At 41.3% G+C, this 27,923-nt stretch overlaps 1 protein-coding gene across 1 annotated transcript in view; it reads right to left on the bottom strand.

The window, feature by feature from the left end:
• Nucleotides 1-27,923, bottom strand: part of EFCAB6 (EF-hand calcium binding domain 6) — a gene marked incomplete at its 5' end in the record, with an annotated part of 240,295 nt that overhangs the window by 56,445 nt on the left and 155,927 nt on the right. The window contains 5 exons of the mRNA XM_082254131.1: nucleotides 6,445-6,563; nucleotides 17,553-17,649; nucleotides 20,235-20,470; nucleotides 22,007-22,140; nucleotides 23,025-23,139. Of these exons, the coding sequence (XP_082110257.1) occupies nucleotides 6,445-6,563; nucleotides 17,553-17,649; nucleotides 20,235-20,470; nucleotides 22,007-22,140; nucleotides 23,025-23,139 (701 nt within the window). The remainder of the gene's footprint in view (nucleotides 1-6,444; nucleotides 6,564-17,552; nucleotides 17,650-20,234; nucleotides 20,471-22,006; nucleotides 22,141-23,024; nucleotides 23,140-27,923) is intronic.

Here is a 27,923-nt window from a genome sequence, read left to right as displayed (position 1 = left end):
ATTCTAACTGTGATTGGCTGTGGCTTGAGCTGTAGGAACAATGATCAACGGTATGAAACCGTATGATCATTGTTTCTACACAGGGGAGAATGACAGGCGGCTTGTTTACACTAGCCGCCTGTCTTTCTCCCTCTCCACGGACGATCGCCAAGTGACCGGCGGACATCGGGTCCGCCGGTCACACGCGCGGGGGGGGGGGGGGGTCCGTGACCGTGCGGGAGTGCGCCTCCGGCGGCTCGCGTCCCAGAGCCTCACAGGCTAGTGACGTATATATACGTCACTTTGCCTGTGAGGCGCTGACCGCCGCAGTATATGTACTTGCGGCTGTCGGCAAGTGGTTAAAAACCAGTTTAACTTCCCTGATCTCTCACTCCCTTGGCAGCTGGCACTTTTATCTCCCATGCTCCAGGTTGTGGGCAGGCCTTTTGCATCCTCACTTACAATGTAGGACTGTTAGTACTGCATTGTATGTGATGACATCAAAATGCCTTGCAGAGAGCTAGACATTACATTTCAGGCATTATAAGCAATGCCCTAATGTGGTCTCCAGTGAGCCATTTATCATTTGTACTTGTCAACTGTGTTCCATGTTTGGAGGGATGCCAAAGGATGCAGCATTTCTGATTCTAATAATAGGACTGATCAAGTCATTATATTTAGACTCTTTATTTTGGCATTCACTTTCAGGAAATTCACTCTTCCCGATTTCACTAGCATTTGGAACAAGCAGTAGGGAACATCCTCACAAATGGAACACATAGAGCAGGTCCTGCAGGTCCAAGCACCTTTCTGGCAGAATTACCAGAGATTAAAGGAATCAAAGCTGGGGATTTAAAACTATTTAAAATTACTTTTGAAAGTTTACATGAGATTTTAGTGATTGTGATTATATATTCTTTCAAATGTGTTTTACCTAGACTGCACTTACTGGTAGTTACATGGATCACTACCAATTGATCACATGACCAAGAAGTAGTCTGATAGACTAGTGCTTCCTCTCGGCACAGTTCGGCACGGCTCCCCGAGGACCTGCTTTCCATGGCACATCCAAGGGTCCCACCTGCTGCCCTGGTCATGTTATACTCTGCCTTCTGGTCGGTTTGTGGTTGCATCTTATTTTTATGATTTTATAAACACATACAGTTATTAATTACTACACTATAGCCTGTGTGCGGGTTTCTACTTTTTGTATATGGTTTACATGTCTCCCCAGCCCTCTAGCAGCGCCAGGCTCTCTGTGTAGGAAAGCTTTCACTGTATAGTGCCTGGGCACCCATAACCATCACACAACCACAATAGTGGATATTATAATATGGTGGAACATACTGTGTTTTAATAATCTACATCTGTTTATTAATGTTTTACTTTCCAGTCAGAGTCCTTTTTATTGTGCCCTCATCTTGCCTCCACCAATAATGCCTGGTGATTTGAGATGTGTGCTCAGCAGCGCTTTGTTTTTTTTGTTGTGTTTTCCTCCCACTGACCTCAATGATTGACGGAGTACTATTTTTTCTACTGACACCAATGAAGGGGCATTACATAGTAGGTGAGGTTGAATAAAGACAATAGTCCATCCAGTTCAACCTGTGTAGGTGTGTGTGGCTGTAATCATCTCACATAGCCCTGAATATCCTGATCCTTGAGATGTACATCTAAGAGTCTTTTGAAAGCCACCATACTTCCCGCAGAAACCACCTCTTGTGGTAGAGAATTCCACAATCTTGTAGCCCTAACAGTAAAGAACCCCCCACGTTGTCTGAGGTTAAAGCGCTTCTCCTCTAATCGCATTGTATGCTCTCTTGTCCTCATGCAATCCCTTTGACTGAACAGCTTTTTTTCTAAGCTGAGATCCCCATTGAGATATTTATAAATTGCTATCATGTCCCCCCTCAGGCGTCTCTTCTCCAGGGAGAATAAATCGAGCGATTGCAGACGCTCTTCATAATTAAGGTCCTCCAATCCCCTAATCAGTTTAGTTGCCCTTCTCTGGACTCTCTCCAGCTCCAACACATCCCTCCTGAGGACTGGCGACCAGAACTGGACAGAATACTCCAGATGCGGTCGGACCAGAGATTTATAAAGTGGAAGGATTATAGTCTTATCTCTGGAATACATCCCTTTCTTTATGCATGCTAATATTCTGCTGGCTTTGGCAGCTGCCGCTTGACATTGCATGCTGTTGCCTAATCTATCATCAACCAAGACTCCCAGATCCTTCTCCATTTTTGATTCCCCCAAGGGTTCCCCTCCTAACGTGTATTGTGTTTTTATGTTTTTAGTCCCCAAGTGCAAAACCTTATACTTCTCCACATTAAACCTCATTTGCCATGTCGTTGCCCACTCCGTTATTTTGTCCAGGTCATTCTGTAGGATATCTGCTTCATGCTGTGCAGTTATTGCCCTGGCCAATTTTATGTCATCTGCAAAAACTGATAACGAACTACTGATCCCGTCCTCAATGCTGTTTATGAATAAATTGAGCAAGGTTGGTCCCAGGACTGAGCCCTGGGGCACCCCGCTTACTACCTCAGACCAGTCTGAGTATGCGCTGTTTATTACCACCGTTTGGACACGCCCTTTTAGCCAGTTCCGTATCCAAGAGCAAACCCTGCTGTCGATTACCCGCAGACCTTATTTTATAAATTAAGCGCTTGTGGGGAACTGTATCAAACGCCTTAGCGAAATCCAAGTATACCACATCTACTGGTCTGCCCCTATCTAGCTCACAGCTCACCTCCTCGTAGAATGTTAGGAGATTGGTTTGACAAGAACGCCCATTTGTAAACCCATGCTGATTACTGCTGATGATGTTGTTGTCTTTAGCAAACTCTACGATATAGTCCCTTATCATCCCCTCCAGAAGTTTACATACTATTGATGTCAAACTGACAGGCCTATAATTACCCGGGATATGCCTCTGCCCCTTTTTGAATATCGGAATCACGTTAGCTTTCCTCCAATCCCCTGGTACATCTCCTGTCCTAATACTGTCAGCAAAGATCAGGAACAGTGGTCTAGATATAACTTTACTGAGTTCCTTGAGTACTCTCGGATGTACGCCATCCGGGCCTGGTGATTTGTTTGTGTTAAGTTTATCCAGCCTTTCCCTGATTTCACCCTCTGTTAGCCATAGTGGCAAGTCCTGTGTATTACTACTAACCATACAGTCATGGTCAGTGTACCGCTCCATTTCCTGTGTAAAGACTGACGAGAAAAAAGCATTCAGCACTGTTGCTTTTTCAGTGTCCTCTGTAACCATCCTCCCATCATCATTAATTATGTGTGCAATATGCTCAGCCCTAGTTTTTTTGCTGTTGATATATTTAAAGAATTTCTTTGGGTTTTTTTTTTTACTATCCTCCGCTATTTGTCTCTCAAAGTTGATTTTAGCCATCTTGATTTCGTGTTTACTTTTCTTATTTGCCTCCTTGTATTGCTCGAAAGCCGATACTGTGCCCTCTGATTTATATTTCTTGAAGGCCAATTTTTTTCCCCTAATAAGTTTAACGCTACGGTTTAGCCAGCCAGGTTTGGCTTTGTCTCTTCTACATTTATTTAGATAAATGCATTAGTACTCAAATTGACACCAACAATGGATCACTATTCCTCCCACTGACACCAATGACGGGGCACTATTTTTTCTATTGACAGCAATGATGGGGCACTTTTCCTCCCACTGACACCAACTAATGGGCACAATCCCTCCCATTCAAAATAACAATAGAGCACTATTCCTCCCACTGACACAAGAATGGGGCACTATTCATCCCATTTAAAACAACAATGGGGCACTATTGCTACCATTCAAAACAACAATTGGTTATGATTCTTCCCACTGACACCAACGATGGGGCAATACTCGTCCCACTGACACCAATGATAGGGCACTATTTCTCCCATTGACAGCAACAATGGAGCACTATTCCCTCCATTCAAACCAATGATGGAGCACTGTTCCTCCTACTGGCACTAATGATGGGGCACTATTCCTCCCACTGACATTTTTGATGGGGCACTCTTTTCTTCTACTGAAACGAAAAATGGGACACTATTCCCCTAACTGACACCAACAATGGGGCACTATTACTCCCATTCAAATCAATGATGGGGCTCTATTTTTCCCACTGACACCAACAACTAAGGGTTTATAGATGGAGAATTATACAGAGTTTTATGATGTATAAGAGTTGATAGTACTTTGGATTTTATAGTTGTATGTGAGGATTGTATGCATAACTGTGGAGTCATCAGCAATCCTTTCCCCAGCTTGGAATAGTGATTACCATATGGGAGTGTTCTTTTTACCATTCTGGACTATTTAACCCATGGGTTGATTAACCTATATAATTAAAACAACAGAGATCTGATAGGCACATCCTGGGAAGAAGTCTTGATGATGAAACTGGTCGGAAATTATGTCAGACGCTGGAAGTGACGCGGTTACGCACGCTGGAAGTGTCGTTGTGTCCATTTTAGAAGTGGTTACAGGGAGTTTTTTCACTGACTGTTTTTAAGTGCATCGATTTTAATAAATTTATGATTTTATAAGGATTTACTGCACTATGGTCTTTGTATGATATTTTTGCATGGCAACCCTAGAAAGATGGTGGAGTGAAGTGGGACTGTTGGAAGAAGATGATTTTTGTGAAAAGTGATTTAAGGAGCACCATCTGGTAAGGTGCATGGACTGATAACTATTACACATTTGCATGTGGTGGATTTAAGTTTAGAATAGTTCATATTCCCATCACACACTTTCCTGGATATAGGCACATATGTTATGGGTGCTGCAGTGATCCCCAGCTGGACACTGGATACATCACAGATAAGTATACATGTTCAATATTAAAAAGTATATATTATACTCACAAAACAGGTGTGTCTGTACACACATCAACATGATATACATATGATCTCCAAGGTACTGCGCGATGCTGGATGGCATGCAGTGTACCGCATGAAACTGTTGTGACTAATCTGACGCGTTTTGGGGGCGTGCCCCCTTCCTCAGAGCCAAGAATAGCTGCAGGGCATGTTGATGTGTGTACAGACACACCTGTTTTGTGAGTATAATATATACTTTTTAATATTTTAATAAATGTTTTTAGTGGTAATGCACTCGGTCGGTGCGCCCCTTTCTTTTTGTTGTTGGTTTCGGATACCCTTGATCCTGAGGGGGCAGCAAGACCACAAGTCTTACCCATTCAAGTCCGAAGTATCCCTCTTCCATCCATCACATTTCACTCGAGCGCAGGAGAATTGTTCTACAAGTATACATGTTCGCCAGCACACCATGGATCTTGCATAGCAGTCCAAAAAAACATTTTATTGCAAAGGGATCACATCACATCAGGATAAGTGCAACTTTTCGGAGCCATGCAGGACCCCTTCATCAGGCATGTGGTTTAAAGTTTATTGTAGGTGTTGTGTATAAGCAATATTTTACTATATTCGTTTTTTTACTTCTGGGGATTACTTGCACAAGTCACGCTGAATAGCAGTAAAAAGAAGGAACAACGGTTTATTAAAACACAGAATTTTGGAAGTCCGGTAAGGAGTTTGGAGTGTCTGAGCTGAGATAGGTCACTTGACAGAATTTTTCTATGGGTATTAATAGGAAATGCACAGCTAACATATTATAGAAGAGAGAGGCTTTCTATCTGAATATCATTTGTAGAAAATAATATTGTACTACTGTGCATTGGTATTTTTTATTTTTGGGAAAACCATGTGATATCTTTATGCTATTGAAGCATGGACACAAGAAGGCCCAGAGTTGAGGAGAATCTGATAGCTATTGATTGGACATACACCAAGTATATGAAGGATCACTGTAAAGGAAGATTGGATTCAGAGGAAGGCTAAAGAGAGGAATAACAGGAAGAAGTTGATAGATACTGTATATGGCGTCTGATTTTCAGTTACACAGAGACATTATTGAACTTGTTATCTTGGAGTTTAAGAGCACTGGTCACGTTTATGATTGACATCCCTTTCTGTAAGAGTAACAGATTGATTCCAGCTGCTAAGGGAAGAAACGTTGATTTTTATACTTTGTTTACGGTAGAGGTGGGGTTCCAGTGTGCTGTTTAGGAATGTTCAATGGGGCACTATTACTCCCATTTAAAGTAATGATGGAGCCCACTGACACCAACAATGGGGCGCTATTCCTTTAACTGACACCAATGATGTGGAATTATTCTTTCCCCGTTGACCACAGGTTCTAGGTATTTTTTTTTTGTCTTTCACTGACCAACAAGCATGGGGCATTTTTTACACCGACTGGCCACTGAGCCTGTTGCACTGTCTACTTCCACTGATGCTGGGGACATTTTATACTCTCACTGACCACAGTCTGCCCACCCTAAAGTCTGACTGATAATTAATTCACCTTTTATTTAAAATGTTTGGAGCCCCCTGTATTAGATCTACAAACAAACCTACCTGTTCCAGAGTTTTTCAAATTCGCTAGATGTTATAGGAAGTGAAAATCTATACAAAACATTCCTCAGATCTTTCTTCTGTATGATGCCATTTCCTTCGCTGTCAATTTCACAGAAGGTCTGTAAAAGAACCAAATCAGATGAAGCATAGGGTAGAAATAACATATGCTGCAAGAAATCTGCAGAATCCAAGCAGCAGTGGGACGAACTACAATCTGTTACTTTGTGTACTGTGTAGCTACAGTTTATAAATAGTGGGATCTGACCCAAATAGCTCTGAAACTTTTTCCTTTTCTATAACAAAAAACTTGGCCTTACTGTAGGCTTCTTCCTTTGGTCAGCACCCACCATTGTGGTTTCATTCCAGGGGCTGATTTCTATATTACATCAGCAGCAAAGACTACCTCTCCAGGCAGGTTAGCAGAATTGCAGTCTCTCTTAGGAAATGGGGGAGACAGAGACATGAAACTAAAGACAATTTACACTCACCAGCCACTTTATTAGGTAAACCTGTTCAACTGCTTTGTAACACAAATTGCCAATCACATGGCAGCAACTCAATACATTTGCGCATCCAAACGTGGTTAAGATGACTTGCCGAAGTTCAATCCGAGCATCAGAAAGGGGAATAAAGGGGATTTAAGAGACTTTGAACGTGGCATGGTTGTTGGTGCCAGGCAGACTGGTCTGAGCATTTCAAACACTGCTGATCTATTGGGATTTTCAAAAATAACCATCTCTAGGGTTTACAGAGAATGGTCCAAAAAAGAGAAAATATCCAGTGAGCAGCAGTTGTGTGAAGGAAAATGCCTTGTTGATATCAGAGGTCAGAGGAGAATGGGCAGACTGGTTCAAGATGATAGAAAGGCAACAGTTACTCAACCACTCATTACAACCAAGGTATGCAGAATACCATCTCTGAACGCACAACACTTTGAACCTTGAAGCAGATGGGCTACAGCAGCTGAAGACCACACTGGGTGCCACTCTTGTCAGCTAAGAACAGGAAACTGAGGCTATAATTTACACAGGCTCACCAAAATTGGACAATAGAAGATGGGAAAAATGTTGCCTAGTCTGCCGAGTTTCGATTTCAGCTACGACATTCACATGGTAGGGTCAGAATTTGGCGTAAACAACAATAAAGCATGGATCTGTCCTGCCTTGTATTAATGGTTCAGGCTGGTGGTGTAATGGTGCGGGGGATACACTTTGGCACACTTTGCGCCCCTTAGTACCAATTGAGCATCATTTAAATGTCAAGGCCTACCTGAGTATTGTTACTGACCATGTCCATCCCTTTATGACCTTATGACTACAGTGTACCCATGTCCTGATGGCTACTTCCAGCAGCATAATGCACCATGTCTAAAAGCTAAAATCATCTCAAACTGGTTACTTGCACGATGCTATCATGTCAATATGGACCAAAATCCCTGAGGAATGTTTCCAACACTTTGTTGAATCTATGCCATTAAGAATTAAGGCAGTTCTGAAGGCAAAAGGGGTCCAACCCAATACTAGCAAAGTATACCAAAGTGTTCAATTGTAACGCTCCTGCGTTTTTAGTATACGCTGGATTTGCAGCTGCAAAATCTCCACTCAGTAGTCATGTAGAGATGTGTTGAATACCAGATCCAACTCTCCAGGACTCATCACCGTGGGCCTGTCAGCTTCAACATACAGATATATACACACTCAATGAGATGTTCCTGGAGTGATAGGATATATATGATAGTATGAAGGTGATGTGCTGAAGGGACAGGTGTGAACAGTGACAAGGATGGTAATCACTTGATAGGTTTGTATAGGAGAGTTCAAGATGGTATTTAGGAATTCAGATAGGTTAGTATCGAGTATGCTAACAGGTGGTGAGGACAGCAGATGACAAATACAGGATAGACTAACCCAGTGCAAGGATAGATAGTAGTAGACAGGAGAGCTAGCAATCTATGCAGCAGTGCAGATGATAGATGGTAGTAGGCTCAAGAGCTAGCAATCTATGTAACAGTGCAGATGATAGGATAGTACGGATAGGTAGTAACAGTCCTTAATGTGCATAGGTAGATAGTGCAATAAGGTTATGGAGGGTTCCCCTGCGGGGTACTTATCACTTGTAATGTTAGTAGTTTAGAGAGGTCCAGTAGATAAGGAATGATCCGGTAGCGAGATACAGGGATCAGTAGCGAGGTTCCGGTCTGCTCCAGGTAAAGGGAATAGCTGGAGGTTCCGATCGAGAGACAGGCTTGAAAGCATGTGGATAACAAGGCAGGAAGGTAGGGAGAGATAGCCATAAGTAGAAGCGGTATGCCAGGAGTGATCAGGTAGCGAGATACAAGATCAGTGAGTGAAACAAGTCCAGGTAGCGAGATACATGAGCGAGTAACATCAGGTAGGCTGCTTCTGACATGGCTTGATCGAACCAACCATGCGGTTGAACGAACAATGTGAGTGAGACCGCCGGCGGTTGAAATAGCCGCTCTGCGGCGCTCAGCAGTGACATCATCGTTCTTAAAGGTATATGCGTACCACCTGAAGAGAAAGGTGGGACGCATTACAGAGAAAGTGGTGATTAAGGGTACCGGAGGTACCAGAATCTTACAGTACCCCCCCCTTAAGGCCGGCTCCGGAAGGCCTATAGGACAGGTTTCTCTGGGTGTTTCGAGTGAAAGTTCCGTATAAGTCTAGGCGCATGAATATCAGAGGTATCTAGCCAGGTGTCGTCTTGGGGTCCATAGTTCTTCCATTTTATGAGATACTGGAGTCTTCCTCTATGGATGCGAGAATCCAAAATTTCCTTCATCTCATACTCTTCTCCGCCTTCAACTTTTATTGGAGGTGGAGGCAAGATGGTAGGCCTTATTCCTTGGTTAGGAACATGGGGCTTCAGTAGCGACACATGGAAGATGGGATGGATCTTGAGATCTGCTGGTAGGGTGAGCTGTACTGCAGCTTTTCCGATAAGTTTTTTAATTGGGAAGGGTCCCAAAAATAAAGGTCCAAGCTTCTTGCTAGGGATTTTTAATCTTAAGTTCTTTGTCGATAGCCAAACAAGGTCCCGAATAGCATACTGAGGAGAAGGTCTTCTACGAAGGTCGTAGTACTTTTTTTGTTGACTGTGAGCATGTGATATAGTGGTATTGAGTAAACCCAAAGAGTCTTTTATTTGGGTAAGGTAATCCGAGGCTACTGGGTTACTCGATGGCAGGATGCGTGGTGGAAGAAGAGTGGGATGAAACCCATAGTTCAAGTAGAACGGACTTTGCTTCGTAGTACTGTGGGTTGCGTTGTTGTAAGCAAATTCTGCTAGAGGAAGGAGATCCACTCAATCATCCTGCAAGTATGATGTGTAGCAACGTAGATATTGCTCAATGCACTGGTTGACTCTTTCAGTCTGTCCGTTGGTCTGAGGATGGTAGGGAGAAGTGAGCTTTCGCTCAATGCGTAAAATTTGACAAAGTGCTTGCCAAAATTTAGAGATGAATTGTGAACCACGGTCGGACAAAAGAGTTTTTGGAATTCCATGCAACTTAAACACATGTTTCATCAGTAGTTCTGCTGTTTGTTTAGATGAAGGTAGTCTACGGATAGCAATGAAATGTGCCATCTTTGTCAAGTGGTCCACTGACACTAGGATGGTATTAAATCCTTTAGAGGGTGGTAGTTCTACTATGAAATCTAAGGACACAACTTCCCATGGAACCTGGGGTATTGGTAGACTACAAAGTAGTCCAGATGGTTTTGTAGTGTCAATTTTGGACCTTGCACAGATGTCACATGAAGAAACAAATTTTTGTACAGACGTCTTCATATCAGGCCACCAAAACTGCCTGGTGAGCAAATTAAAGGTTTTCGTTATACCCATATGTCCTGCCATGGGCACATCATGCGATAACTTTAAGATCTTGGTGCGCATAGTAGGGGGTATGTAGAGTTTGTCATTGTAATAGAGGAAGCCTTCTGCATCAGTACTTAGTTGTGGTGGAGGTGAATCCATTCTTATACTGTGCAAAATCTCTTCCTTCAAGGAACGGACAACACCAATAATGCGTTCATAGGGTATTATGGGAATGGAAGGGATTTCGGCGCAGTTATCTTCGGTTAATCGTGATAGCGCATCCGCTTTTTTATTTTTGTCTGCAGGCGTGTAGGTCACTAGGAAATTAAATCTTAAAAAGAATAATGACCATCGTACCTGCCGGTGGGAGAGAGTCTTGTTAGTCTGGAGGTATTGAAGGTTTTTATGATCTGTATATATGAGTATTGGTAACTGGGTACCTTCGAGCAGATGTCGCCAATTCTCCAGTGCCAGTTTTATGGCAAGCAACTCCTTTTCACCCACTGGGTAATTCACCTCTGGGCTGCTTAGTGATTTTGAAAAGAAAGCAACTGGGTGGAGTGATGAAGTGTTTGTTGGTCGTTGGGAGAGAACTGCTCCTACTGCCATATTTGACGCATCTACCTCTAGAATATATTGGAGGGATGGGTCTGGATGGCGTAGTATGGGAGCAGAAGTAAAGCTTGATTTTAAGAAGCAGAAAGCTTGATTTGCTTCTTCTGACCATTTGAATGGTTTTTTTTATACTTGTCAGTTGTGTGAGAGGTCTCACAATAGCGGAAAAGTTCTTGATGAACTTCCTATAGAAGTTCGAGAATCCAAGGAATCGCTGTAGGGCCTTACGAGTTGTTGGTATAGGCCAGTCTAGAATACAGGATATCTTACTCATATCCATCTTAATTCCAGTTTTGGATATGAAGTATCCTAGAAATAATATTTCTTCTTTATGAAATAGACATTTTTTTAATTTCACATACAGTCTGTGTGAGAGCAGTCTGGACAACACAAGTCTTACATGTTTTATGTGTTCAGGCATAGATCGAGAATAAATAAGTATATCGTCTAGGTATACTACAACACAGACATCAAGTAAGTCTCTAAAGATGTCGTTTATGAATCTTTGGAAAGCTGCGGGAGCATTACATAGCCCGAATGGCATCACAAGGTATTCGAATAGTCCGTATCTGGTTCTGAATGCTGTTTTCCACTCATCCCCGTCACAGATTCGGATTAGGTTGTATGCCCCTTTCAGGTCTAATTTGGTGAAATAAGTAGCCCCACGCACCTGTTCAATAAGTTCAGGGATGAGCGGCAAAGGATAGCGATCCTTTATCGTAATCGTGTTTAATTGCCTATAATCGATAATCGGCCTGAGACTGGAATCCTTATTGCGGACAAAGAAAAGTCCTGCAGCAGTGGAAGAAGTAGAGGGTCTAATGAACCCTTTTGTCAAATTCTCATCCAAGTATTCCTTGAGATGAGAAAGTTCATCCTGTGAAAGGGGATAAACATGACCGAAAGGCAATTTGCTGTTAGGGAGTAGATCGATAGTGCAATCGTAATCCCTATGGGGAGGCAACACTTGAGCATTTTTCTCAAGGAACACTTCGGACAGATCCTGATAGCATAGTGGTGCAATTTCATCTGACACCACAGACAGAATCTTCCCATAAGATGGGAGGTTACACGTATTTTCACAATAGTTAGAAGGGAAAACCAAAGTCAGTTTTTTCCAATCTATGATTGGTTGGTGTGTGTGTAACCAGGGGAGTCCCAAAATAATAGGAAAATGGGGTGAGGATAGTATGTCAAAGGTGATGGTCTCCACATGTGATTCGTTGGTAGTGGCAAGGAGTGCCTGTGTCTGGTTGGTGATTGGACCAGAAGACAGTGGAATACCATTAATGAAACTAACAGAAACAGGCTTAGATTTTGAAATAATAGGTATTTTATTTAAGGTAACAAAGCGTGTATCAATATAGTTTCCACAAGATCCAGTGTCGACCATAGCCTTGGTGGTGATCCTAGTTTGGTCCCACTGTAATATTAAATGAACAAAAAGATAGGGGTTAGAAAAGGAAGTCGTTAATCCTCCCAGCAAGACATGTGAACACTCACCCTCTTTTTTGCGGACAAGGGGACAGGTGCTTATCGAGTGATCCGAGGATGCGCAGTACATGCAGAGATTTCTGGATGTTCTTCTAGCACGTTCAGTAGTCGTTAAAGGTGGGCGTATGGTTCCTACATCCATGGGAGTAGGGTCAACGGCCGAAATCTGAGAAGGACTAGACAATGGCATTCCCATCTTTTCAGCCCTTCTTTCTCGCAGTCGTCTGTCGATGTTGATACTAAGTTGTATCAAGGCCTCCAAGGTGCCAGGTAAATCCGCTTGGGCGAGCTCGTCTTTAACAGCTTCCGATAACCCGAGTCTGAATTGAGTTCGCAAAGATGTGTCATTCCACCCTGAATCAAGGGTCCATCTTTTGAACTCAGATACAAAGTGTTCTACAGGTCTCCTTCCTTGTTTTAAGGCCCTCAACTGAATATCAGCAGTACTCTGCCTATTGGGGTCATCGTATAAACTAGCGAGTTCCGCTAGGAATAAGGAATAGGTGTAGAGAATCTGATCATTATTCTCAAAGAGAGAGTCTGCCCAGGCCCGTGGATCACCCGTCAAGTATGAAATAACGGTACAGACTTTTATTTGATCAGTGGGGTATGTACGAGGTTTTAACAAAAAAAGCAATTGACATGTGTTTTTGAATTCACTAAATTTTTTCCGATCACCTGTAAACACTAGAGGGAGGGTTTATTTTAGGTTCAGGAGGCTGAACAGCAGTAAACCATGAGAGCTGGGTTACCTGCTGTGTCAGAGTCTGATTCTTTTCTTGTACGTCAGTCAGAGCAAGTATTAACGCTTTTACTTGTTGTGTTAATTGTGTCACTTGAGTGGGTAATTCTGCTGAATCCATTTTTAAGGTTCGTTCAATCTGTAACGCTCCTGCGTTTTTAGTATAGGCTGGATTTGCAGCTGCAAAATCTCCACTCAGTAGTCATGTAGAGATGTGTTGAATACCAGATCCAACTCTCCAGGACTCATCACCGTGGGCCTGTCAGCTTCAACATACAGATATATACACACTCAATGAGATGTTCCTGGAGTGATAGGATGTATATGATAGTATGAAGGTGATGTGCTGAAGGGACAGGTGTGAACAGTGACAAGGATGGTAATCACTTGATAGGTTTGTATAGGAGAGTTCAAGATGGTATTTAGGAATGCAGATAGGTTAGTATCGAGTATGCTAACAGGTGGTGAGGACAGCAGATGACAAATACAGGATAGACTAACCCAGTGCAAGGATAGATAGTAGTAGACAGGAGAGCTAGCAATCTATGCAGCAGTGCAGATGATAGATGGTAGTAGGCTCAAGAGCTAGCAATCTATGTAACAGTGCAGATGATAGGATAGTATGGATAGGTAGTAACAGTCCTTAATGTGCATAGGTAGATAGTGCAATAAGGTTATGGAGGGTTCCCCTGCGGGGTACTTATCACTTGTAATGTTAGTAGTTTAGAGAGGTCCAGTAGATAAGGAATGATCCGGTAGCGAGATACAGGGATCAGTAGCGAGGTTCCGGTCTGCTCCAGGTAAAGGGAATAGCTGGAGGTTCCGATCGAGAGACAGGCTTGAAAGCATGTGGATAACAAGGCAGGAAGGTAGGGAGAGATAGCCATAAGTAGAAGCGGTATGCCAGGAGTGATCAGGTAGCGAGATACAAGATCAGTGAGTGAAACAAGTCCAGGTAGCGAGATACATGAGCGAGTAACATCAGGTAGGCTGCTTCTGACATGGCTTGATCGAACCAACCATGCGGTTGAACGAACAATGTGAGTGAGACCGCCGGCGGTTGAAATAGCCGCTCTGCGGCGCTCAGCAGTGACATCATCGTTCTTAAAGGTATATGCGTACCACCTGAAGAGAAAGGTGGGACGCATTACAGAGAAAGTGGTGATTAAGGGTACCGGAGGTACCAGAATCTTACATCAATGAGTGTATGTACAACCAGCCAATATGTTCCCAGGGCTCACAGCATATGCTAATATTAAACAGATTTCAAAATAAGTCCACAAATGAGATAATGTAATAGCCACAAAAGTGAAAGGGGGATCCACAGCTTCTGAGTAAAACAGATGTGTCCCGCTGCTCACAAAACACGCTCTATAAAGCAGAGTCCAAAGTAAGTCCACAGGTGGATAGGTTGATCACAAAGGGTTAATGGAAATCGGCAGTTCCTAGGCACATTAAATCTGTGAATGATCCGGTCCAACATGTGAAAAGAAAGAAAGTTGGCAGGGTACAGGGTTAGTGGAATGGTATCAACATGTAAAAGAGAGCAGAGGTGTGCAAACATGAGTGCAGAGAGAGATCAATAGTACAGGCACTGAACATGGAGCATAAAGGTTTTAGATGAGTAAGCCAGTGAACAGGGAGCCGGACCCACCAAATTATTATTTTTTTCTTTCTTCCTTCTTCTTCATGATGTTATGATAAATAATAGTATTGCAACATTCTTTGTTATATTTTTGTATGTTTGTTATTGTTTTGTGGAAAACATTACAATAAAGAGATATTGAAACAAAAATTAATTTCTAGAGACACAAACGGCAGTAAATATGGAATATGCAGATGGATAAATCATGAAAATGGGTATATTATGGTATGAACCTCTAATTCCTCATTGAGCCCCTTGGGAGCTAGTGTGTTCAGTGTGAAAATCCAGAGAGTTTCACACCTACAAAATTTCTGAAATCTCTCAGCAAAAGAGGAGTTATTAGGAATAGATTAAATTAACCAAACTCTGAGCCCTTTAGTAGATTTATTGTACTTAAAGTGATTCTAAAGTCTTGTTTTTTTTCAGTTGAAAATAACAAACATGTTATATTTACCTGCTCTGTGCAGTGGTTTTGCACAGAGCAGCCCTGATCCTTCTCTTCTAGGGTCTCTTCTGTGCTTCTGGCCCCTCCCTCCTGTTCAATGCCTCCACAGCAAGGAGCTTGCTATTGGGGCACCCGAGCTGAGTCACAGCTCCGTGTGTGCATTCAGACACGAAGTTGTGGCCTGGCCCCACATCCTTTCTCTTCTCATTGGCTGACTGACTTTGGTTGACAGCAGGGGAGCCAATGGTGCTGCACTGCTGTCTCAGCCCATGAGGAGGGGAGTTCCGGGTAGCCAAACCACTCCTGTCACATCGCTGGATCGAGATAGGGCTCAAGTAAGTATTAGAGGGGCTGAGGGGGGGCGCTGCACACAGAATGCTTTTTATCTTAATGAATAAAAAAAATCTATTCATTAAGATAAAAAGTGTTCTGTGTGCAGCGCCCCCCCCCCTCAGCCCCTCTAATACTTTAAGATTAAAAAAAAACCTTCTGCCTTTGCAACCATTTTAAGGCTAAAATGTCTTGGGATACTGTGATCAACATCTCCATCCTTAAAGCGCAGCTCCACCCAAAAGGGGAAGTTCTGCTTTAGGGACTTGTCTCCCCGCTCCTCCTGAATGATTGCCACTTGTGAGGAGCGGGGGGGAGCAGGTACCTGATTTTGAAAGGTATCCGCTTCCCACTTCTGTTCTGAGCGCTGCGGCACTTTTTTTGTGCAAAGCCAAAATTTGATGTTTTGGATAAAGTAAAGAGGTGTAAACAGATAGAGAAGGGTTAAAACATATTTAGGCTTTTTTGTGTCCCATTGCGCTCAGAAACGGAAGTTCTCCTCCCTCCCTCTTCCCCTGCAGTCTTCTGGGACACTGACAGGTCCCAGAAGACTGCATCCACTATTTACGATGCGCATCACAACTCTCGGTGTGGGCACCTGGCTGTGAAGCTGCAAGCTGTCATAGCCGGGTGCCCATAGTGAAGATACCGGCGCCGGGGACCAACAACAGCGAGTGAGACCGACTTAGGTGAGCACACAACTGGATCATGGGACAGGTGAGTGGCTGTTTTTTAAAAGTCAGCAGCTCCAGCTTTTGTAGCTGCTGACTTTTATTTATTCCACAGGTGACTGGAACTTTATTTAGCCTTCTATGTTCACGAAATTTAGCTCTAACTGTACTTGCAATTTACTTGTACCCACCGTCTCTAAGCCAGAGTTGGGAACAATTAAAACCATGGTCCGTTTGTCTTGATGAGCACTGTCACAGAGACAGAAAGTAATGGAGAATCCAAAATGTTACAGCTATCACCATTAAAAAAAGGTGTGAGTAACTCTTGTAATGGGGATACTCATTCCAGTAACAAACATCTGAGAAGAGAAATCATACTTTCTGTTGCGTCTCTGGGATGGGAAGTAAAGGGAAATCTCAAACATCAGATTTTGGCTGTATATATACTTTAAGGCTCCATTCAAACCAATGTGTTTTTTCATGCTTTTTGTAGAAACCCAGGACAATATTTTTAAAATGGATTCCTATGGAGCATGTTCACATCAATGCATTTTTTGTGCCTCTGTGTTTTTGGAAAGGGCCAGGGACTTTTTAATTTGCAAAACTGTGATTTCTTTGCTTTTTTGGTACAATAGACTTCAATGAGGAAGATGCAGAAAAGCATGTAGTGCATTTTTAACGTGATTTTGCCACGATTTGTGTTTTTAATCTGCCCAACAACAAATTTGCCCAAAAAAAAAAAAAGCCTTAAAAACGCGAAATGCAAATTGCGGCAAAATTGCAGTAATAAACAGCAAAAAGCACTGCAGAATTGCTCAAAAGCAAACTGCATAGGTGTGCATGGAGCCAAAGGGAAGCTCTGAGGTTGTCACTTCGCTACCTATGCAGGGGCATGTCATGTGCCCCTGTATTTCTCTCATGACAAATTTAAAAAGCAAAATAGCCACATGAGAATCCTCAGATGAAAGCTTATAAGCTCTGGCTTTCAGGCCACCTCGTAGCTACGAGCCAGTGATGTCACACACGACACGACACTGAATAGGATTATTTTCACTTTCACTAGCCTTGGTATACAGCCCGGGAGTCAGAGGATAAATGCAGGCTGAGACTTCTCATGACTGATTTCCTTCCTGCCTGCAGTCTCCCTAAAGCTCGTCAGTGATGGCGCTGACAGCCTTCAGTGATGGTGCTGACAGCCTCTGTATTATGTGCTAGTGGCCTATAGGAGGTGCAGAGAGGACATCTGATACAAAAGGTATCAAAACCAAGATGTGGGGGGCTGGTGACGATGTGAACTTGCAAAGAATTAATTTATGCCACGTGGTTTACCTTCGCTAAGTCATGCCATCTGCTTTGTGCCTTTGTCACCAGATAGTAATGAGCTTGCTCGCAGGCCAAATCTGCACAGTCTTGGCTTTGTTTCGGCCTTGGAGAGAAGAAAACAGAATTGATGTCCAATTACAAAGGCAAAAATAATAAAGGAATGTACACTGGTTTTGATTATTTGCACACATTTATCTTTATTTTGACCTTGGGAAAAATATTTTTGACAAAAAATTTGGGAGGTGATAAAAATGCAGACATGTGTATGTATTTACCTATGCATTGTACTGTTTACTGTTATTCAATATGTATAATTATTATTATATATAAAAATATATATTATATATATAGATATAATAATTATAATGAATCAGCACTTTATTTCTTCATTGTACAATATGCAGCAATTTATTGGGACAATGCATATACAGTGTATGTTGACCTGATTACCATTCTAAAGCAATTTTGCACTGCTAAACATCAATAAAATATTTACTACAAAAAATTTACAATTTTTAAAAGTATTTTGTTAGTCAGGTAAATAGGAAATATTCCATATGAATATTTTGTTTTCTCATATGCAGTTGTATCTAAAGGGTTCCTTTACAGATTTTCTAAAGGGGTAGGAGCTATTTTAAAAAAAAAAAAGCCAACCGTTTAACAGATCCCAGTAGCTCAAGCTGCAATGTAGACACAGATATGTGGATGAGACAGAGTAGTAACTCCTCCTTCTCTCTTCCACTTCCTCCATACAGATCCGACGACGGTTTCAATTAGTTTTTCAGAAAGGACCAGCTTTTTTTATATTCTATGTTTTATTAATGCTATGGGAATCCCTGGTCATGGGTGTTCTCTGAATTAAATGTTCCTTAGTAAAACAAAAAAGAAATGTATTCTAATCGACACTGTTCCAATCAGCAGCACTGCTCTAGAAACAGGACTGCTGTTTAGCAAAGCAGTGTGCAGGGGGACATGTCAGCATGTTGATGTTTTAAGCACATTAAAGAAGGTGCAAAGGAAATAAGAGTATTGCTAATTCTTGTGTTGACAAATTGGTAAAACAGAAGACCTAAAAATAGGCTCAGTTCTTAACTGATGGATCCAATGATGATTTTTGTAAACAGGTGTGTATGCTCCCCAACTCTATATTGCAAGCAACATTTTATGGGTCCTTTTCCTGGTTTTCCTTCAGAAGAAAGGACCTCTGAAGAGCCAGGCTTGTTTTTATGCAGACAAACATACAAAAATACTGTGAAATAAAAGTAAACTCTAGCGTGCTCCTCTGTCAATAGCTTCCTAGTACATTATAAAGTAGGAGATACGACTCTGCATATTCATTTAGCTGGTAAAGCAGCCATAGCCATGGTAAAAAAGCCTGTTTTTGGTGCAGAGCAAGAACTCTACACTATGTGTAGAAAGCACCTTTTTCTGCAGAAGTTCAGCACATCTCTGTAAGCCATAGCTAAAGCTCTCTGATAAGCAAAGCTTATGCTCCCTGCGAAGTGAACTAACATTTTCAAAAGTAGAGGTCAGCAATGGCAGGATCTATTATTCTCTTATGATGGTCTGCTCCCCAGAAGCACAATCTGGTCAAAGCTTACACAAGGCTGAGGTCTGCCTCTCTGCCCCAATGGTGACTGGCTCAGCACTGTCCCACATGAGTGGCAGGGGAGTGAGTCACATGCTCCTCTACACTTGGAAAATACTGGGTGTTTTCTTTGCTTCTTAAGGCCAATTGGAGTTTTGGGGCAGAGAAGAAGAGTATGTGCTGCTGGGGATTGGGGCATTAAAGTGAACATGTTGCTTTGCTCTTGGAAAAGTAATTTTTTTCTTTAAAATAACACAACTTGAATGCATCTTTTATATTAGTCTACGGGCCTAATGAAGAAGCCCAGAGCATGGGTGTAATGCGTGTAGGGGCAGAGCCATGCTGGTTATATTGGAGCAAGGCCATCTGGGGGTCAAGCAAGTCTATGATGTGTGGAGGGAGATAGAGGTTTGATGTACCCATATTTCTGTTTAAGTCTGTATCATTACTTTTGGCGTGCTTATTTTATGGGAGTGGATTTTATCTTGACGTTTTAATAAAGCAACTTGTAAACAGAGAGCGCTATCAGTCTTATTCTGTTTTTCATGTGACCTGCATTTGGGTGTGGTGCCAACAAAGTAGGTAAAAGGAGCTGTATGGGGAGCTACTGATGACATAGCCCAAGGAGGGGTAAATTAAAGCCTGTCTGACATTGATTCTATTGGGGGTCAATATTGTGAGGTGAGAGTTTATTACCTGAACAAGGTGGGAGCATGCACGTTCTCAGCGGCACTGAGTGGATTTGAAGATATTTGTGTACACTAAAACATGTTGGTGGTGGATGCACTTCAAGTTATGGATTTTATTGACTTGATGTATTAAGTTTGTAATATAATTCATATATAATTGTGCTACATTAAATATTTTGGTTCTTTTATGCAGTGCCTCGCTGTTTATTCCAACTACTTTTCCCCTGACAGCTTCTTCTAGTCTGAAGAATCATTTCATTGGCTGGAAAGGGCATCAATCGTACCCTTCCAGCTCTCCAGCTTCTCTGCATGAAGCCCTTAGTCTTCAAGCACTTGCATCGGTTGTGCATAATAATGGCATTTACAATTCAATATAAGACTTAAAAACATGACATTCTCAAAAATACTCACGTGTAATAGGAGTTGAGCCAGGGAGGGAAGTCCTCTTTTTCTTGTCTACGTAGTAAGTCCAAGAACTCCATATAATTCAGAGTGGAGGTTAGGCTGAGACCCAGCAATCCTAGTAAACGCTCATATTCCTTCTGGGTGATGATAAACATGAAGCTATCCAGGAGACGGCGGAAGTCATGCATTGTCATTATGCCATCTCGGTTACTGTCCATTTTATAGAAAGCAGTGTATGTGTCCTAAATGTAGCAAAATCAGACAGGTAAGTTTAAACACACCAAACCATACTGTGTAGTTAAAAAAAAAAGAGATATAACATATTTGTAGGGAGGGAGAACTAACTTCTGAAAAGCCTACGTCTACAGTATATCCATTAGACCTTTAAGTGAATACTCCACCCACTGAATTTTATAAGTATCACATAACCTTTCTAAAAACCTGTGAACAGGACTGTTTCAGCAAAATGAAATATCCTCCATATGGATCAGTAGAATGATTGCCCCAATCTGTTCTAGCAGCAAAATTACCAATTTCACCAGCCCCCAAAATCTGTTGATATTAGCCTAAAATGTCTCCAAGTAGACTACTTAGCAGAAATTTGCTTTAAAAAAAATGATGTGGCTTTTTCATCGCTGACACAGGAGTCAACAGGCTTTGTTCATAAATAAAAGTAGCCCTTACCCTAACTCTAACCTGAATCCCTGTGGTGGACAGAGCCAACAAAGAGGCTCCTGTGTAAGAGTAGTGTTTGGGCCTTCATTCAACTACTGGCCAAGTAAAATGTCTTATTCATGGTGTATTGATTGAAAGCTAGATAGAATACGAGTTCATAGAACATGGTACAATGGTCAACCAACATTGTTACTAGGAAATTCTGAATAGGTTACAGGAATATGTTCAGAGAAAAAGACCAGGACTCTGGCCTGACAGGTGGATTTCCCATCATGACAATGCTTCTGTACGTGATGCATTAGGTGTTCTCAAGTTCCTGGCCCAGAAATCCATTCCCAAACTTGGCCAACCACCTTATTTCCCTGACTTTGCACCCTGTCACTTTTGTCCGTTTCCAAAATTAAAAAATATCTTAAAAGTACACAGATTTTATGACATTGCTGACAGCCAGCGTGCTGCGACAAAGATACTGCGCAATGTACCGGAAACAGAATTCCAGGAATCTTTCCAGCAGTGGCACAGTTGTCTGGAAAAGTGTTTCACTTCACAAGTGGACTACTTTGAAGGTGACAATAGCCACTAGTGTATAGGTAAGCCAATTTCTTTTTTTTACAGTATATTCCAGGATTTAAATTGCCACATCTTTTTTTGTTTTGTGCGGCTTTTTTTTTCCTTTTGTGGGTGTGGGGTGGGAGCGGAGGAGTCTATTTAATTTGGATCCAAGGTAAATTTGAATTAGATAACAAAAAATACAAGACAGCAAGCTTGTAAAAATGTGTAAAGCATATTAAAAATTATATTAAACTAAATGCGGAAATAATAATATATAATTTAACCATGCTAAAAGTACACAAAGTATTGATAGTATGCTCATCTTTTTTCATTTATTAAATTAAACATTTCATACAGAGCGCTCTCTATTTGAGAATAAGTGTTTATGTATTTGATGTATATTTATAGCTCTAAACTGTACAGCATCTATAAAAAAAAAAACACTTGTAGAACATAATCTGTGCATTCTTAGGCCAGTTGTAGCTGCATTTCTCAGCAGCACAATGGATTGTAGCCATAAGGCCCATGGGAACTTGTTCACTCATGCTTACCCCATAGCCTTCTCTTAATTTGTTCAGGAACTGGCTGAGACACTCCTCTGCTGTCATGTAATGGAACTTGGTGTTGTTAACACGGTGGTTGGGACTGTTATGTAACTTATCGCCAGGTCCATGTCCTGATGGGACTAAGGCCATAAATAATGCATTAGGATACACATTTTTCCACTTAACAAATGCTGTGATCACACATCAAATGTCCCCAAATTTAAAGCTGAACTCTAAGCAGATATTAAAGAAAGCTTTGCATTCCCTGATATATCATTAAACTTTTTTTTTTTTTTTTTTAATAAAAGCATTTAAATATTTGACTTGGCATCAGCCTTTTGCAATCTTTGCACAGAAGAGCTCAGACTGGGGGAGGAAGCAGCAGCACAAAGGGCCAATCAGCGGTGCTTATGAGCAAACAAGGACACTGATAGGATAAATGAATAAACTGATAGGGGTTATAATCCTCCCTTACTCCATCCAAAATGAAAAAGCATTTTGCCTATAGTTCTACTTTTACCTAAGTGAAATGGGCAATAGAAATGATGACTACTCATTCTCCTGAGGAACAATCAATCGGGCAGGCTTGAAATGTTGGCGCTCTTTGAGTTTCCCCTCTTTGCTTTTCATTCACAAGAACTTTTGGTCAAGCCAAATATTTTTTGCTTGTGAGATTGCCACCCAATTATTGTGCCAGAGGGCAGTCAGATCATGCAAGTCTGACCACCCTACTCCAGCCTGTGACTGGACAGTGAAAGGAGAAGCAACAAACTAATCAGCTCATCTCTACATCTATCAGCACATTCCTTGCCCTGCAGCACCATTGGCTGCTTGTGCTGCTTCACCTTCTCCTAGCCTGAGCTCTGCTGTACAAGGGGTTGCAAAAGGCTGATACCGGATCAAATTCGGGTACTTAGACTACTTGCATTTAGGTCAAAAGCAAACATGTAAAGCTGCATTTGTTTATATCTCTTATACCTCCCCAAGGCTTGGCTTTAAGAATTAAATTTGGTTTATTCTATACCTTCAAACAATGAGACAAAATCCAGATAACTAAGGCCGTCTTTTGTAAATCCCAATTTTTTGGTTAAGGCATTAAACTGATCTTCATCCAGGTGCAGCTCGTGATCCTGCAGAACCTGAGGAGAGAGAAGGTACAGATGAAGGCACGTAACTATCGCAGATTGTCAAATAACGTCGGCTTTAGCTAAGAAATTTACAGCACAGGGTCTGTGATATAAAGTATTTCTTAAAACAAAAAATCGCAAGCGTGTTAATGAATGGAGAGAGTTCTCTAAGGAGATGGCGCTGGAGTTGGGAAAAATACTGCCATGGGGAACCACAAAACTCCAGAACTTTATTCTTCTCTTTCAGAAGTTTCAATCAAGTCTCGCGGGGGAAAATCTCATCTTCTCTTGGGAAGGAAATGACTTACATAACGAGGACTTGACAGATGAAATGTAAGTAATTATTTCTGAGGATTTAACTACTTGAATGACAGCAGGCGCCTGAAAACGAGGCCCGTGACAGCAGGGGAATTTGTTCTTCATAAACAACAGAAGAAAAATTCTGAGTTTGTTAATTTAATCCTAAATAATTTGAATTGGAGCACACATATGTACCAGCTTATGTTCCACGCAGGTAAATATGCAAATTTACTGACTGAATCATGTTCTAAAAACAGACTTGTTTGTATAAAATGATGGAATTTAATGCATTAATTTGAATAGCAAAATAATACCCTAATTTTTTTATGTAGTAATTTTTTTTATTAATTGGTGAAGGTTATTACTGATGTTAACCTCACACTATCTATTAGAGACTGCCCCAGTGACACCTTGGGCTGTTTCCCTTCTTTCAAACTTATTTTCCAGCCCCTACTGGTTTCTTCCAAGAAATATATGGATAGTGAAACCGGTAGAGCAAAAACAGAAAGTTTCATTGAACTCATTGGAGAGGTAATAATTCTATGAGGACAAAGACAGCAATAACCTGACAGAGGATCTGATCTATTCCGAAACGTGTTCTTTGTTCACACCTGTACCTAAGCTCTTGCATCTCAATACCCCTTATGGACCAAAGAAATGTTTACATTTTTGCAATGTGCCTGTTTATTTGGTGATCATTTTTTTTTCTTTTTTAATATACATGTTGCTTGGTCCATAGCTGCACCGGCTTTAGATATACATGTTCAGGGTTTGCTCCCCCAATTTTTTGCTTGTTTATTATGTATTCGGTCTGACCAGACTTCTGAGGTTGAGCACCCCACCCCCCACACACACCTGTACTCTATCAGTGTCCACTATCATGTAGATATAGGAGGAGTCCCCTGTAGTGCATTAGCACATCTCTCCCAGCAAGGAGTGTTGTCTCCAAGGGTTAGAGAAGCTGGATTCACCCCTTTTTTATGGATAGTGTAGGACCCACTGATAATGGGGTACTTTGACGTAGTGGTGGGCTTGAGCACGATATGGCCATATGGTGGGACTAAATCCCCATTTTTATTTATGGATTGTCTCCATATTTGATAGTAATTTCTTTTGCATGTGTGCGCTATTCTTTTTTAATATACATGTTGCTTGGTCCATAGCTGCACCGGCTTTAGATATACATGTTCAGGGTTTGTTCCCCCAATTTTTTGCTTGTTTATTATGTATTCGGTCTGACCAGACTTCTGAGGTTGAGCACCCCACCCCCCACACACACCTGTACTCTATCAGTGTCCACTATCAAGTAGATATAGGAGGAATCACCTGTAGTGCATTAGCACATCTCTCCCAGCAAGGAGTGTTGTCTCCAAGGGTTAGAGAAGCTGGATTCACCCCTTTTTTATGGATAGTGTAGGACCCACTGATAATGGGGTACTTTGACGCAGTGGTGGGCTTGAGCACGATATGGCCATATGGTGGGACTAAATCCCCATTTTTATTTATGGATTGTCCCCATATTTGATAGTCATTTCTTTTGCATGTGTGTGCTATTCTTTTTTAATATACATGTTGCTTGGTCCATAGCTGCACCGGCTTTAGATATACATGTTCAGGGTTTGCTCCCCCAATTTTTTGCTTGATCATTTTTTTCAGAACAAACAACTATTTGACATATTTTATAATAACTATTTGACACTATTTTACATATATTTTATTTTGGGGACAAACTTCTTTTGGCTTTTGTCTTGCAACAAAAATCGTTGTATTTACTATGTAAACTATAGATTAAAAAAAAAAAAAAAAAAGGAGTTTTTTTTTTCTTTTAATTTTGGACCTTTTTATGGGACACTGATAAAACAAAAATAATGGATAAAAAAGACAAATATACATAATTAGGGGTAGAAAAAAAGATAAAAAGTCAGCAGAGACATAATGGCTATGGGGAAAGTGGAGGAAGGAGTTAATTAGGGCTGATTAGGGTTAACTAAGGGCTAATAGAGGTTTAAACAGGAAACCATTTTCATTTTTTGGGAATTTGTTAGGTTCCTTTAACTGTCATGTGCAGATCAAAGGTCACACCTAAATGAATGAAACAGTAAACACAATGAAACAATACATTGTAACATTGTATTTATTAAATTATACTTGCAGGAGCAACTCAATTTTGACAACCACTTCTACTGTGTAATACAAAGCAATTCCAAGCTGTCATTTTTACAGCTGGCAATTGCCGGAAATATTGGCTAGGGGATGATCTGATGACGATCTGTGAATGGGGGAGAGTCTGATCAGTCACAGGATTTTCTCCCCATTCACAGATCATATTATATGCAGTATAATCAGTGAAAGACTTTTCCCAGTGGAGGAGAAGGAAGGAGGGGGCTTATGCCTGCCACATCATCTTTAATGCAGCAGAGCCTGGAGACCCCAAGATGTTAATCCCCACAGTGCTGGAAGTTCAGTAACAGGAAGAGGACAGGGCAGCCCTGCAGTGTTGAGCTCTATAGAATCCATTGTAAATACTATGTTTACAAGCCCTTAAATGCAGTGGCAGCATTCGTTTCCCCTGGTAATCTTGCAAATAACACACTTCCTGTCCCTTGGTGGCTATGTTCACTCCTCCAATGTATCTATAGAGGGAGCCATTGTCATCACCCTGGCTGAACTTCAAGCATGTCTACCTTTGTTCATCTCCATTACATGGGGGATGGGCAGATTAGTCATTTAGACATAAACGACAGGAAGTGACAAAGACACTGCATTTCTGGCAGGATCAAAAGGCACTTTCTGTACTTGCTGGAAATGATTTTACCCTAAAAGGAAATTATAGCAGTCACCACATCTAAGGACTGGAAAACTGGAATATATTACATGTTTTGTGCTTGGGTTCAGTTATCAATTAAAGGTAATCTTACAGGATCTCTTACTGCTCCAGTCCCCACCACAGCCCTCAGAAACACCCAGAACTTCTGGGTGTAACCTTCTCCCTTTCCTCCTAGGATGGGCTACTTGAGTCTGAGTGGCCAATTCCACATGAAAATTGCAAATGCAATACTGACAGTTTAGACCAGCCTTTCTCAACCTTTTCAACACAGAGGAACCCTTGAAATAAATTTCTGGTCTTGGGGAACCCCTGCTAAAAATTAAAAATCTACAACTCATGACACATTAGTGTGACAGTCAGTGGGAAGAATGCTCCTTACTCTTGTCACCATTGGGAAGAATTACCCCCTTACATATAGCTAAAAGGAGCAATGGTGTCATTGGGAAATTATCTGAGAGGCAGAAATTGCCCATTGCTTAAGGAACCCCTAGCAAACTCAGGTGGAACCTTAAGGTTCATCAGAACCCTGGTTGAGAAACCCTGGTTTAGACCTACAGCTCTGATCTACAAATGGAGCAGTAGGGGAGCATAGCAAAGGTATCAGTGGGGGGACGGCTGTGAGCTTTCAAGAGAACCTTTGGCTCTGCCCTTGAATAGGAAAAGTGTCAGATTGTCTTTAATGTGTATATATCCCCAACAACAAACTTCTCGCACTTGTTTCTCATTTGGTACCTGTTAAATGCTTTCTATAATATTGAATGTGCTTTGTTATATCTGTTCGATAACTGCACAAAGATACCCTGCCAGAAATCCAATAACCTTCTTGTGCTCGCTGTCTGTGCTGCTACCAGTTAAATTGTTCTGATCTATCTCTGTGGACTACAGAACACCGCCTCCCTACATTATGAAGAAGCTGCTCCAACATAGAAACAGTATAGTAAGGGAAAGTTGTAACCCTATGACGGTCAGAATCACCAGGTGAAAACAAAAAGGAATAAAAGACAGACAAAAAAGAATGAGGCTACTTAATCTAAAGACTGGGATTCTGCAATATATTACATTTGCGTTCTTGGGTTTGAATAGGCTTTAAAAAAAAAAAAAAAAACTTTACATATAAATATTACAGATATGTAAAAAGTATCATTAAAATGAAAAAGTCTCATCAAAAATGACTTTCGCTAAATATAGCAATTACTGTAAAACTGTATTCCAGATAAAAAACAGCTTTCTTTATATAATGCATATGTGCTTTGCAGTCCTTTAAGTGATCATTAAAGCTTTGGTGTCTAGATACAGAATAGGAAAACACAGTAAACAGAACATTCTCTATAACACGGTACTGTATTTCAGCAGTAATTGGGGAAAAATGCTTTCCTTTTTTGGACAGCACTGCCATCTAACACAGAAAAGCAGTCATTGATACCTTTCTATATGTCTCCGGCATATGTGTTAATTGCGAAGTGTGTAACGAGGATGATTTCTGGCTAGTGGGGCTCCGGGAGGTGTTAACAGACTGAAAAATCTCTCATTAACAACTTGACACTGTTCTCATTGTGCTAAGAAGTCTCGCAGCACAACCGAATGAGCCTTTTTATCAGTGCGAGCCCCGAGTCAACCTGTAATCGCTATTATGTAACATGTCATCATTAAACGGATGTGACAGATGATA

The sequence above is a fragment of the Pelophylax lessonae genome (assembly GCF_965119305.1).
Source record: "Pelophylax lessonae genome assembly, chromosome: 4".
Taxonomy (NCBI): Eukaryota; Metazoa; Chordata; class Amphibia; order Anura; family Ranidae; genus Pelophylax; species Pelophylax lessonae.
The sequence above is the reverse complement of the archived record's forward strand: the minus strand, read 5'-3'. Positions and strand labels throughout refer to the sequence as shown.